This window comes from Balaenoptera borealis (assembly GCF_965194805.1).
Source record: "Balaenoptera borealis genome assembly, chromosome: X".
Classification (NCBI taxonomy): domain Eukaryota; kingdom Metazoa; phylum Chordata; class Mammalia; order Artiodactyla; family Balaenopteridae; genus Balaenoptera; species Balaenoptera borealis.
Genome location: NC_138881.1, coordinates 45,922,221 through 45,936,611, shown reverse-complemented (window position 1 = coordinate 45,936,611; position 14,391 = coordinate 45,922,221). Strand labels below are relative to the sequence as shown.

The 14,391-nt window shown below is 47.4% G+C and overlaps 1 protein-coding gene across 8 annotated transcripts in view; it reads left to right on the top strand.

Annotated features, from left to right (window-relative positions):
• IQSEC2 (IQ motif and Sec7 domain ArfGEF 2) overlaps nucleotides 1-14,391 on the top strand; it is an 83,094-nt gene that overhangs the window by 31,396 nt on the left and 37,307 nt on the right. For 4 of the 8 annotated variants that reach the window (XM_082375992.1, XM_082375995.1, XM_082375997.1 and 1 more), the window contains exon 3: nucleotides 5,358-5,453. The exons of 1 other annotated variant lie outside the window; for it this stretch is intronic. In XM_082375992.1, the coding sequence (XP_082232118.1) occupies nucleotides 5,358-5,453 (96 nt within the window). Of the gene's footprint in view, nucleotides 1-921; nucleotides 3,582-5,357; nucleotides 5,454-14,391 lie in introns of those variants that run through there. 3 more of the 8 variants (XM_082375994.1, XM_082375999.1, XM_082375996.1) reach the window with 3 other exon arrangements.

Sequence of the window (14,391 nt, the reverse complement as noted above, 5' to 3'; positions counted from 1 at the left end):
CTACATCGTGCCAGGCACTCTGCTAAACTAAATGCGGTTGATACAGTGATGAATAATAGAATCCTGCTCTGAGGAAACTCACCGTCTGGTAGGAAAACAGATAAGGAAACATACAATTACAGGGGAAGTGTAGGGTGCTGTGGGAGAACCTCAGAAGTGTACCCAACCCAGCCTGAGGGTCAGGGAGGCTTCTCCAAGCTGACATCTAAACTGAGACTTGGTGGATGAGTAGAAGTTAGCCTGGTGAGGGGCGGGGGTGGGGTGAGGTGAAGTGGAGAGTGTTGCAGACAGAGCAAAAAAGTGTGCCAGGGCTGTGGAGCAGTGTTTGGTACTTGCATTCGTGAAGAACTGTAACTGTATCTGCAGTGGGATGGGGCTGTCATGAGAGATAATCTGGAAAGGGCGCAGAAGGTAAATTGGGAAGCTGGGACTGGGACCCCGTTCAGTTAGACCCAGAGCCAAGGAGCTGCAGGACCCAGGAGCAGAGTTTCCATGCTTCTCCGCCTGCCTGGTCCCAGGGCCAGCCTGGGTCAGCCTGGCTAGTGGCAGCGGCAGGCCAGGATTCCAGTGGCCACAGTGCCCTCTAGTGTCCAGCAGCCCATCTTGCAGCCTCCACCTCAGTGTGGATTGTCTGTCTCCCAATACCTGCTGACCTGTTTGACTAGGTGCCCTGTGCCGGATGCTGGGGACACTGGAATGAATAAGACATGGTCCCCGTCCCCACCGAGCTCCTGGACCAGAAGGGGCAACAGCATGTGAATAGACAGCGCTGGAGAAACGCAGGGTGGGAAGGACACAGGGGAGGGATCCCAGAGTCAGGTTCCCAGAGGGCACCACCTCTGAGCAGACTTGTGAGGAACAAGGCGGAGCTAACGAAGTGGGGAGGTGGCAGTGGGGGAAGGGTGGTGGGGAAGGGTCTTTTGAGCAGAGGCAAAGGTGAGGGCAGACAGCAGAGTGTGGCAGAGAATTGTAGGCACTTCTGTTTGGGTGGGGCACAGGTTGAAGATGGGGGGAGGCTGAGACCACCTGGAAGTGGGGGGGAGGGGCAGCTCACAGAAGGTCCTGGGATGCCTGACGCTAGCTCATAGTGGGCACTTAGGGAATGGAATCATATAAGGAGTTTCCCTGCCCTTTTGGGATCACAAACCCATCTGAGGATCTAATGAAAGCAATGTTCTCCCCAGAAATGCACTCATACTCACTCATATTTTTCATACAACTTTAGGGGCTTCAGAGACACTCCCCGCCCCTGGCCTATCCATGAACCACAGGCTTCCAAATTCCTCTTAGTATAAATACTGAAACCTTATCAGGACCTCCAGGCTCTGCATGACTGGGCCCCCGCCTACAACTCCAGTCTCGCTCATCTCCCCTTTGCTTTTTCCACTCAGCCACGTTGGCCTCCTGGTAGTTCCTGGAAATACCACCTCAGGTCCTTTGCCCAAGTTGTTTCCTCTGCCTGGAACACTCTCCCCCACTACCTCCACTTTTTGCCCTGCTTAATTCCATTAGTGGTTGAATAATGTCTGTCTCCTCTCACTTGGATATGAGCTCCATGAGATCAGGACATTGACTGCCCTTAGTCACTGCCGTATCTGTCCCCCAGCTCAGTGCCTGGCTCACGGGATCTGTAGCATAAGTGAACGAAGGCCCTGCCAGTGCCCTGCAGCTGGGTCAGGCTCCTCACCCTTAGCTCCTTCTTCCCTTCAGTCCCTAGAGGGTTATCACATGAGTCGCCCCAACAGGCTCAGATATGCCTGAATTCCAAGAGTGGCCCAGATGAAGAGGTATCTTCCTAGAAATCTTCCCCTGCCCGAAACAAACAGGTTTCCCAAGAGTCTCCCCTACCTCCCTGGGAGAAGGATCATACTCTCTCAGGCTCAAACTGAGACTTTTCAGTATGTGCATATTTGTCTCACTGAAACCTCACAAGAACCTGTGAGATAGGAGTTGCCACTCACCTTTTACAGATGAACAAACCGTGCCTCAGAGGGGTTACCCAGCTGAAAAGTTGTAGAGCTGGGACTTGTACCCAGCTCCGCCAGGCACCAAAATGTAAGCTCTTTGCCTCACCAGAGAGGGGAAGGGGCTTGCCCAAGGTCACACAGCATCAGCCTTAGGGCCAGGACTAGAATTTCTGTCTCTCAACTTCTGCCAGGCCAAGGTGAAGGTTTGGGCCACAGGTGCCACCCTTAGGACAATAAGTGCAAATGGGCACAAGGTGCGGCTGCCACAAGAGCCAAGAGAGTTGCTGAGGGAGAGAGAAAGAAAAACAGGGGCTGAGACCAGAGCCTTGAAGACCACGGGGCTTTAGGGGGTGGGCAGAGGGAGAAGAGGCCATGAAGGGCCCATAGATGCCAACTTTGCGGTGGTCCGGAGGGCCTATCTCTCTCAGCAGCTTTGGCTTTCTTGAGAGGAACCAGCTGCCCCGGCAGGGAGGCAGGAAGGCAGGAAGGCAGGAAGGCTGGCCTGTTGCCTGTCAGCTCCTATTCCTTCTAGATCACTGGCCCCCTGGCCCCTCCCAGGGCTGCCTTCTGCTCAGAACAGCCAGGGGCCTGGGCTCTGGGGCTGTGAAAGGACAGGAGCCCTCTGAGCTGGATCTGGGGTACTCTTCAGGAACCCCACACCCTTCAAATCCTCCAAATTGTCTCCTTTCTCCAGCCCCCCACATAAGGAGGAGAGAGAGATTACTGTGGTAGGTCGGTGGGGATTCTAGTTTGACTGGCTGTATGAACTTTAGTAAGACTCCTCCCCTCTCCAGGCCTCAATCTCCCCCTCTGTAAAATCAGGTGGGGCAATTTCCTTGGAAGAACGGCCTCTAGATTGTGAATGGCGTGTCTTCTGATTTTTGCTTTTCTCTTCAGGGAGCATTTCTCTTAGCCAGTTCAGAAAACAACGCAGAAGAAAGTGAGAGCTTATTGCAATGGTCAAGAATATCGGCTGGGCCCTCATCTTGATTTCCCCAAATGGGTGATTTGAATTTTACTTGAACTGGAGCATCCCAGCATAACCACCACACAGAGTCTCTTTAACTCTGTGGAAGATGAGAATGTTTGTGAAAAGCTTCTATGGAAAGGTTTCTGTATTCACAGGACAGCAATATGGCCAAGGGGACAGAGTCCTGATTTGGGAATGGCCAAACCAGGTCCTGATCTTGGGGTTCTGCTACTTACTAGCTCTATTACCTGTGCCGAGTTACGTAATGTTTCTACATCTCAATTTTCTCTTCGGGAGAATAGGGCTAGTGACAGGTACTTGACAGGGTGCTTGGGGAGATTCCAACAGAGGTGCATATAGTGAGTCCAGCCTGAGGTTTGGCCCAGGGGAGTCACTTCAAGCTCTCAAAGCTGCTTCCTCCTACTAGGAGTTCCCAGCCCTCCTGGGGGAGCAGGGGAAGGAGCAAAGTTTCCAGTTGCAGTCTGGCCTATAGCCCAGCAGGCCTGGCCCCGCCTCCTTGGTTCCTCCTTCTAGGGAAGGGCTGGGGAGGAGGGGGTGGCGAGTCGGTGGAGGCACCGCCCTGGCCAGGGGGCCTGCCCTCGGGACAGGTCCAGACCCATGGAGCCCCCCGGGAGGAGTAGCAGGTAGGAACCTGGCCCCCACCCCCAACCCTGCAGCCCGACCCCCTCCCTTCCTGCCCAGGCCTGGACCTGGTCCCTGGGCTGCTGATTCAGCAGCCTCCTGGCTTCCTGGTTCCTGGCTCCCCTCTTGGACTCTTGGAGGCCTTTGGCTTGGGGGAGGGAGCCAGCTCAAGTGGGTGAGCCCAGGGGCATCTGGGTGCCCAGCTCTGTAAGGACCCTGGAGCCCTGAGCAGCGCAGTTGGTGGCCTGTGAGGGGTGGCTGCCCTGGCACCTAGCCTGGCACTGCGGGGCTGTCCACAACAGCTGAGATTCTCTGATACCAACATTCCAGCAGCCTAAGGATCTCTGAGTCTCAGGTTTAATGAGTCAAGGACTTGGGCCAGTGACTGGCACTTAGATGGCACTTGAGAAACAGTCGTTCTGCTGATGACAATTATTCCAGAGTCTCTGATAAGAAGAGTATCAGATTCCAGGATTCTCTGTTAAGGTTCTAAGATTTAGGCATCCTCTCTAATTCGCAGCAAGCGAGATAGTGGGCAGCTGGCCTGGCGTGCAGCCACATCTCCCGGCCTTTACTTCGGCTCTTGAATGGCCAGGCCCTGACTACAACCTGCCTTCAGGGGCTCGTGGGGGGCAGGGGCTGGCTGACCTGGCACTCACTCCCAGCATCTGCCCTGTGCTGGGTAGGGCAGGGACAGGGCCCTCGGCCTCACTACGCTGCTGTCTCTCCTCCCCCTTCCCCTTCTCTGGACTTTAATCGTGGGAAGCAGGAGGCAGAGGGGCCTTTGGACCCCACGCTAAGGGTGGGAGCACAGCGCTGGGGGGGCGGAGCTTGGGCCCTGCCCCAGGCTGGGGGCGCAGCACTGGTCTTGGAAGCAAAGAACCACCCTGTCCTCTGGCTCGCCGGGCCCCACTCGCACACTCAGCCCGAGTCCCATCCTGTCACCAAGACCACTGAGACCTTGTCAGCTCTCCTCCACCCTCGCCTCTCCTGTCCTTTGCTCTGGCACTCTCTGCCTCTCCCCGTCTTCTCTCTGTGTCTTTTGTCTCGCCCTTTCACTGTCTTCCTCCTTCTCTGTCTTTCTCCTTTTCTGTCTTGTCTCTTTCGGTTTCTCTCTGTCTCTTTCCCTCTCCTCCTCCAGTGTCTCCTGCACCAACCCCACCCCCACCCCGCCCTGGCCTGGGTTCTTCCCCCTCTTTGGACCCAGAGCCTCTTTTCTCCCCATCCCTCCCTCCTTTCTTGTGAGGGGTCTTCTCTAAGGGGGAACCCCCCATACACCTTTTCCCTTTCTCTTTCATCCACCCTTCCCTCTCCCCTCTTCCCTACCCGTGTGGCGTCTGGTGTGAGGAGGGCTCCCTTCCCCCTTCCCTACTGTGGTGTCCCAGTGTCTCTGAGGCCGAGGTCCCCACGGAGTCACCTGGAACACAGGAGGCCCAGCCCAGCTCTTTCGTCTCTGCTGCCCCCTGTTGTCGTTGTGTTCTGTTTGTGGTTCGAGTGCCGTCCTCTCTTTCTTGACTTTGTGGTTTTTTCTTTTTTTCTTCCTTCCTTCCTTCCTTCCTTCCTTCCTTCCTTCCTTCCTACCTTCCCTCTCTCCCTCCCTCCCTCCCACCCCTCCTCTTCCATTCCCTATCCTCCACCACCCATTCCACCCAGTCTTCCCCTTTCCCCTGTCCCACTCACTTTCACCTCCTTGTCCCCATTCCCCACCCTGCCTCTCCCCTCCCTCCCTGTCTCTCTCTCTGTCTCTCTTTCTCTCTCTGTCTCTTGCTGTCTCTCAGGTCCACAGCGTCTCATACTCTACACCAGTATTGCTGTCCTACTCAGGTCCTTGACTCCATGAAGCTTACCCCCTCAGGCAGGCTGGCAGAGAGCAGGTAAGAGCTAGACCCACCCCTCCCCCAATCCCTCACCCCTCCAGACAAATATCAATATCATTGCCAGCCCCTCCCCCATCTCCCTCTAGCCTCTGGAGTGACTGTGGAATGGGTGTCTGAGCGTGTGAGGAGAGTGACTGGGGGACCAGGCCAGGAGACCAAAGAGGACGTTCACAGCCTGTTTGTAGCTTGTCCTTCCTTAAAAATCCTTCTCTAGATACCTTCCCCCCAAAGTGGGAGTGGTTGGTCCTAGAATATGTAACATTTGAGCTGTTTTGTAGGATGAGTAAGAGTTTGTCAGTTGGATAGGATGGGGAAGGGTGTTTAGACAGAGAGAACAATCTGATTATACTTTTGGGGAAGGAGATTATTTCCAAGTTAATTTGAAAACACATTTTACATTTTCTGATTATAATGCAATGAAATAAAATATTAATAGCAATGGCAAAAAGGCTAGGTCCATTTGAAAGTTTAAAAATACTTGTGTTAAAGAGGAAATAAGAATGGAATTTATGGACTATTTAGAATAAATGTCAATTGAGAATATCATAGATCAAAACCTATGGGATATGACCATGGGGGTTCCCAGAAGAAAGTTTGTAGTCTTAAGTGCTTTTATTAGAGAACAAGACAGTTTAAATGAACTAATTATTCTGATCAAGAGTCTAGAAAATTCTAGAAAAAGAACAACCAAAAGAAAGCAGAATCAAGTAATTACTGTGTATAAAACCAGAAATTAATGAAATGGAAAACAAAAGGTTTGATAAGCTAAGAGGTGTTTTTTGAAAAGACCAACAAACTAGACAGACCCTCCTCTGGCAGTTATGATTGAGAAAATGGCAAGAAAACATAAATAAAATAAGGTATGATGAAGGGGATTTAACCACAGATTCAGAGGATATGAAAGTCATAAGAAAATGCTTTGTGTAATTTTATAACAATAAATGTGAAAATCTAGATGAGATGGGTGGTTTTCTAGGAAAATATAAATTACCAAAATCACTTAAGGAGTGGAAGAAAACCTGAATAGAATAGAACAGTATAGAAGAAGTTTAAAAGATGGTCAAAGTTTTCTCCTCAGAAATGGTACCAGGCCCAGCTGGTATTATGGTAGTTCAGGTATCATGGAAGTTCTATCCAATCTTGAAAGATCAGCTAATAGGAAAAGATGGACAGCTTCCTAGTTCATTCTAGAAGGCTGGTATCACTGGACAGGTTTAGACAAAAAAAGGAAAACTATAGCCTTACCTCACATATTAATAGAGCAACACGTTTTAAATTACAGATTCTCCAACTGAATCCATCAGCGTATTAAAAGAAGACTGTATCGTGACAAGTGAAAGTTTGTCCCAGGAGTGCAGGGATTGTTCAAAATTAGGAAAGCTGTTATTGTAATTGATTATACTAATAGTTGTACAGTCTTTTTACTCTATCTCCATAAATGCTGAAAAAATAATCTGACAAAATCACACATCCATTCTTGATTTAAAAACCCTTACTGCCTTAGTTATCTCTTGCTGCATTGGGGTAATTTGTTAAACAGCAATAGATAACTAGTACAGTAAGTTAGGAATGAATGAAAACCTCCTTAACTTGGAAAGAATTTTTATCAGAAACCAAAAACAATCATCAAGTGTAACAGTGAAGTGCTAGATAAATTTCCATTCAATTTGGGAACAAAATAAGGATGACTACTATCACTGTCACTAACCAGTGTTTTTCTGGAAGTTTTAATCATTGGGATTAAAAAAAGAAATAAGTGGTATAAATATCAGAAATAAAGAGTCAGAATTAGCATTATTTGAAGATGATATGGTTGTCTACTTGGATAATCAAAGAGAATAAAAGGAAAAATTATTAGAACTAATAAGACAATTCAGTGAGATGGGTAGATACAAGATAAATATACACCCAAACCATCAGCTTCTCTGAATACCATCAATAACTAATTAGAAGACATAATAGAAAAAGATTCCCATTCACAATAGCAAAAAAAAAAGATAAAATTGCTACGAATTTATAAGAAATTTAAAATACTTCTCTGTAGAAAACTAAAATTTCATCAAAGGCTATAAGACTTGAATAAATCAAGAGTCATATCCTATTCTTGGATGGGAAGAATTCAGTATGGTTTAAAATGACATTTTCCCCCCAATTTGATCAAAAGGTTCAATGTATTTCTCATTAAAATTTCAGTGGTGTTTTCTTTGGGAATTGTGCAATTGGATTTTAAAGTTCATTTGGAAGAGTAAATGCCCATGAATTACTAAGAAAATTTTGAAAAAGAAGAACAATGAGGGGGGACTTGCCCCATTAGATATAAAAACTTACCATAAATCTACAGAAATTACAAATATTATATCATCACAGAAATAGAGGAATACATAAATGGAACAAAATAGAGAATTTAGAAACAAACCCATATATTCATATGGGAATTTAATTTGTGACAAAGAATGCATTTCAAATCAGTGGGAAGTCAGTAAATAGGATGGGACTATTAGCTACCATTTGGAAAAAATTTAAGTTAAATCCCTACCTTGTACAAAAACAAATGCAAAAAATAAAGCTGTAAAAGTACCAGAGGAAAATCCAGAATATTTTTATAACAAGGTGGAGAAGCCTTTCTGATCAGGGTTTAAGAACTCAGGAGCCATAAAGTAAAGAGCAATAATTTCAACTACGTTGAAGTTAAGAACTTCTGTGTGGAGAAAGATACTATACACAAAGTTAAAACAGAAACAACAGGCTAGAAGAAAGTATTTGCTACATAGACATCAGGCAAAGGTTAGTATCTCTGTCTGTATCGTCTCCCGGAAATCAATAAGAAAAAGGTGCACAACCCATTTAAAGCGGAGAAATAACGTGATTTGACAATTCAGAGAAATATACAGCTAATGAATGAGAAAGGATGTTCAACCTTACAAATAGCTAAAGAAATGTAACTAAAACAACGACGAAGTACTAATTTTAAAGTACCAAAATTTAAAAGATTGAAAGGGTTGTGAGGAAACAGAATCTCTCATATTCCTTGATAAGAGTACGAATTGGTTTCATTTTCTTATGGGACCAGTTTGTTAGCTGCCCCCAGAAACTTAAATGTGCATATACTTCCAAGCTGAGAACTATGTCTTAGAGTTAGGTTCCTCTAGAGTTTTACTACTAGGTAGACCCCAATTTGGCCAGCCAGAGGCCTTTTCTAAAATACCCCAACCCCAACTGCAAACATAAGCCATACTGTGCAACTCTTTATCACACGACCTTTTGTAGGATAGCATTCTCAACCAGCTCTTAATGAAAAGGTTGCATGATATATGCTTCTTAAATAAAGACAGGATTATATGAGTAGGAATAATCTTTATTTTTAGCCAGTTTATAAAAATGTTAAAGCCACGGAAATAGCTTTTATCTACATTTTAAACAAAATGTTCATTCCTTTGCCCAGCAACTCAACTTTTAGGAATCCTTCAAAACTACTTCCAGACATATGCAAAGATGTTCATTGCAGCATTGTTTATAATAGCAAACAATTAAAACAACCTACATGTCCATCAGTAGGAAACAGCTTTTCCTTCATGATCCATCCATACTCTGTAGCAGATCAAAAGTAAAAGATATATCTCTAGATACTCACCTGGAAAGACCTCTAAGACTTATTGTTATATGAAAAAAGCAAATTGCAGAACAGGGCTTATAGTATGATCCCATTTTTGTAAGGAAAAGAAAACCCCCATAACAACAATGAAAAAAATGTTATACCTACCCTGTCACAATTTTAAAATTACTGGCCTTTTTTCTTGGTCCCATTTCCTTGCCTTTACTAACTTGTTTCCTTCCTCCTCTATACCTTTTTCCTGTATCCACCTGTTGTTTTTCCTTTTAATAACTTGCTCAAATACCACCTGATTCATTCAGCAAGCATTTGTTCTGCCTGCTCTCAGTTAGGCCTTATGTTGAACCTTGGTTCAATATATGGGAATGAGCTGTATCTGGTCCTACAGTCAGGGAGCTCAAGTCCAGAAGGGAGAGAGAGACACATAGACAATGACTGCATAGTGTGGTTTGGGATAGAACATAAGTAGGCCCAGAGGGCTGCCAGAGGAGGGGTACCTAACCCCACCTGTCCCCTACAGGAGGGGACATGTGTACTAAGTCTTGAAAGAGTAATAGCTTTCCTTTATCCCCCAATCCTGCCGGAAATGGTTGCCTACTTTTTGGCTCTTCCAAGCAGGATGACCTAATGGGGGAAAGTAGTTGGGTCAGTATCTTTATTCAAGTCCAAATTCGGCTACTTACAAGCTCGACTTTCGGCAAGCCGCTGAGCTTCTATTTCCTCATCTGTGCAATGAGGATAATGCCTATTTACCTCTCAGGGCTGATTTTAGGATTGGAGAAGGTACATGTAAAACTCCTGGATGACTATCAACTCTTGAAGGGCAGGGACTACCCATGTCTTGTTTTCCTCATAGCTAATGTGTAGCCTTGGATTGGATTGGATCTAAAAGCTGTACATGTCTAGGGATGGTTCTGGAGCAAAGGATGGGCCTGACCATAGTGGGGCTTTGGGATGAGGAGGCTGAGAGTAGTACATGGGATGGAGGGGATCGCACCATAAGAAGAGAGAGCCAGGGAGTTCACTGGCAGTCCAGTGGTTAGGACTCGGTGCTTTCACTGCTGGGGCCCGGGTTCAGTCCCTGGTCAGGGAACTAAGATCCCGCAAGCCTCGCAGCATGGCCAAAAGAAAAAAAAAGAGAGAGAGAGAGAGAAAGAGAACCAGGTCCCTGGTCTTGACATGAAGGTGACACAGGAGGGAAAATAAGAGTAGGCGGCCCTGGGACATGGAGCCCAGGCAAGGCATTCTGGCCCTGGTTCTTGGTCCTATTCTGCTACTGATACCATCTCCTAATCTCACAGTCCAGGGCAGGGAAGCATGGTGGACCAATACTTGCATTGGTGCCAACATGTCTCAATTCAATCCCACCTCTGTCACTCACTAACTGGGTGACCTTAAACAACTCACTTCACATCTCTGAGCCTAGTTCCTTATCTGTTAAAAAGAACACCAACATCATGGGGTTTATTTATTGAGGAGTAGAAGAGATCATAAATAGTATTCACATTGTTGAGTGCCTGGCACATAATGAGTACTCAAAAAAGGGTAGCTGTTATTAGTGTTCGTTTCAGTAGACACTTAGGGAGTTCTGCTATGGCAGGGCCTATGCTAGGTAATGGTTCTTGCCTTCCACAAATTCCCAGTCAGTTGTGGAGATTGAGGAGGGCTATGACAGAGGAGAGCACAGGGTGGGGGGCTGCTGTGGAAGCCCAGTGGAAGAGATCTGGCCCCACCTAGGGCTAGTGCAGGTCAACTCAGCCTAAGAGCTGAGTCTTAGAGGATGAGTCAGAGGCAGTCAGGGGCAGAAGGGTGAAGTGTGGCAGAATGTTCCAGGCAGAAGGAACAGCATATGCAAAAGAACCTGGATGTTGTTGGGAAGAGCCAAAGGTTTTTTAAGAACCTGGGTTTCATGGGTCCCAAATGGCTTCAGGTGGCCCACGAACCTCCTGAAATTGAATGCAAAATGTTGTGTGTGTCTAGTTGTGTGCATTTTCTGTTGGGGAGATGGTTTGTGGCTTTCATTAAATGCCTAAAGGGTTTTGGGTTCCTCCAAAAAAGGTTAAGAACCAATGTTGCTGGTGATGAAATATCATGTGAATGGATTCTAAATAGGAGAGAAATTTGGTAAAATTTGTGTTTTAGACATATCACATTAGCAGTCGGTATGAAAAATGGATCGTATGCATGGAGGCCAGATGGAAGGCCTACACTGGGATATTGGCATAGAAGAAGTGGCTTGGAGCAGGGCTACTATGTTGCACTACTCCCGTGGGCACCATTCGCAAAGAACCATTTTAATTTCAAATTATGGGATCTAAATTCTTTGAGAGTTGTTGATGAGATAGACCCAACAGCAGGTGAGAGAAAGGGAGGAGGCAAGGATGAGTCAGTGTTAGCAGAGGGCCAGAGGGACATGAGTCCAGGGTAATAGTGCAGGAGGAGAAGGGAACCTCTATTAATGCTCGCCCAGCCCCCAAAGTCCGTGGTCTCAGATATAATTACTAACTTCCATCCTACTCCTGGTTCTCGGAGATTCTGAGTGACACTGGAGACACTTATTTCTCTATGTATTTTGGGGAGGAATTACTTCTGGTTTGTGAGTCAGGTATTTTCCTGAAGAAAGTCGTGTTTGAGCCAGTCATCCAGGGTCTGTAAAGATTTTGAGTGGTAGAGATGGGAGAGGATGCTCTGAGAGTGAACACAGAGGCCTGGAGGTGAGAAATGGTAAGGCTGAACACTGATGCGGAGGTTAGACACACCTCAAACCGCTGTCTGGGGAGCCCAGGGTCCTTTCTCGTGGTAGGCAGCTGGAGAGCCATGAGCAGTTCTTGAGGAGGGAAAGTAACTTGATCAAATTAGCATTTTAGAAGGAAGGGAGACTAGGGAGGAGGCTTTTGCAGTAATCCAAGAGAGGTAAGCTGAGGTAGTGGCTGTGGGGATGGAGCAGAGGAGGTGGATTTGAGAGGTGATGGGGTAGAAGAGAGAACTGGAGTCAGAGACTGAATAGATAATGGGGGTGGAAGTGGGGGGTGGAGATGACTGAGGGTGGTCACGGTGAGTTGCCCGTGTTCAGGTCTGGCAATGGATTCATTCATTCAACACATATTTATCGAGTGCTAGACACTGTGCTGGGCATTAGGGATATAGCACTGAGCAAAACAGATGCCTGTCCTGATGGATCTTACGGTGGGTGAGATAGATACTAAATAAATAAGCAACTAAATATATAGAATGTGTCTGGTGCCACACCTATCTGGGGGATGATGTTCCAGCAAGTGCAAAGGCCCTGAGGCAAGAGTGTGCTTGTTATGTTTGAGGGACGGCAGGGAGACCAGTACGATTGGAGAAAGAGTGAGCGAGGGGCAAGGGGAGTAGATGATGAGTTAGCGGAGGCCAGATCATGTGTAGTCTTTTAGAGCTATTTAGGGGGTAGAATCAGCAGGATTCGGTGGCTGACTTGCTAAGGGAGCAGGAAGAACCTAGGGTGACTTCCAGGTGTGTTTTGGGCTTGGGCCACTGGGTGGTGGTGCCTTTCACAAAGGTGGGAAATGCAGGAGGACAGGTTTGCAGCGGTAAGCTGCTGCGTTAGAGGTCCCTGTGAACTCTGAAGGCCCTAAGGGCCATCTTGGTGGAGCTTCCAGCAAGCATTAGGCTTGATGGGTCTGGAACCCAGGAGAGAGATCGATGCTAGAGAGAGAGATGTGGGGTCCTCAGCCATACCTGAAGTTATGGAATGGAATGAGATCACTGACAGAGAGTGTGGAATGAAAGAGAAGAGGACCAGAGCAGAACTGGGGAAGAGGTACTAACACATAAGGAATGGAGAGAGGAAGAGGAGCTGGGGGTGGTCCGAGAAGTAGGAGGAAAACCAGCAGGGAGTGGGCTCACGGAAGCAGAGGAAGGAAAGAGCCGTCTGCGCACGGGGGGGCTTGTTAAGAGTGGCAAATGTTACAGCTGGGGGAAGTAAGATGAGGGTGGGAGAGAGTCTATTGGCTTTAACCAGTGGGAGGTCCTGGGCGACCTTACTAAGAAGAGTTTCTGTGGCTTGGTGGGCGCATGAGGCAGATTGCAGTGGGTTGAAGAGCCCGTGGGAGGTACTGAAGTGGAGATGGCCAGTGTAGACGAATTTCTCAAGAAGCTTAGCTGTGAAGAGGAGAGAGGGACACTGATTGCTAGAGGGAGATGTGGGGGCAGATCGAGGGTTTTTATTCCCAGATGGGAGAGACTTGAGCTTCTATAAATGTTGGTAGGAAGGAGGCAACGGAGAGGGAGAGGTTGAAATACTGGAGGGAGAGGGGATGATTGTTATGGAGGTGGTAGCAGGGGTGGGCTCCAGAGCCTGGGTGGAGGGACTGGCCTTAAATAGTATAGGGACCCTCTTTTTCTCACAGGGAGGGAAAGCAGAGATAGTGGTGGTCGGGGGAATACAAGGGCGTTGAGGGGATTAGTGAAAGAAATGCTTCAGAAAAGTTCAAAGCAACACATGGAGATCCCTGACAAAGAGCATGGATGCTGGAGCTAGGAGGAAGCAAAGAATACTTCTGGTTGGAAGTCAGGGAGGACTTCCTGCAGGAAGCAGCATTTGAGCTGGGTTTTGAAGTTCAGACAAGATTTCAACAGGCAAAGCTCTGTGCAGAAGGAAGAAACAGAGTCAGCAAAGGCATAGAGGCGTGAAAAGGCTGGACGTGCTGATGTAATAACGAACAAGCTAGTTTGATGAAGGCTGGGCGGGATAACATTGATGCCACTGATGCTGACAGTAACAGTAATAGTTACAATGTATGAGGCACCAAACCTACCCTGTGGCAGGTGCCTTACATACTTGAATTCATTTAATCCCACCACATCCTGCAGAATAGGTATTTCCTCATTTTGCAGATAAGGAAAATAAGTCCTAGAGAGGTGAAGAAATGGACTCAAGGTCACCCAGCTAGTAGGCGATGGGGCTGATATTTAAACCCAGGTCTGTCTGACTCTAAAGCCTGGGCTTTTTCCACCTGACAGGAAAGGCCAGGTGAGGCCATATGGTGGGGGAGCCTTGAATGCCAAGTAGAGGAATCTGAACTTTATCCAGGAAGCTAAGGGGGGCCAAGGTGGGTGTCTGAGCAGAAGAGATTCACACTCAAAGGTGGGCTTTAGGAAGGCTAATGTGGTCCAAGAGAGTAGGGAGAAGAAATCAGGAGGTGACTGCAGTGTCAGGGTGAAGGGTAACAGGGGCCTGGCCTGGATAGGAGGGGAGTGAGCAGGGGGACTGGAAGATCATTTGTTCCTCATGACAGCCTTGAGAGGTGTGGAGTTTCCTTCTCCTTTTATAGATGAGGAATG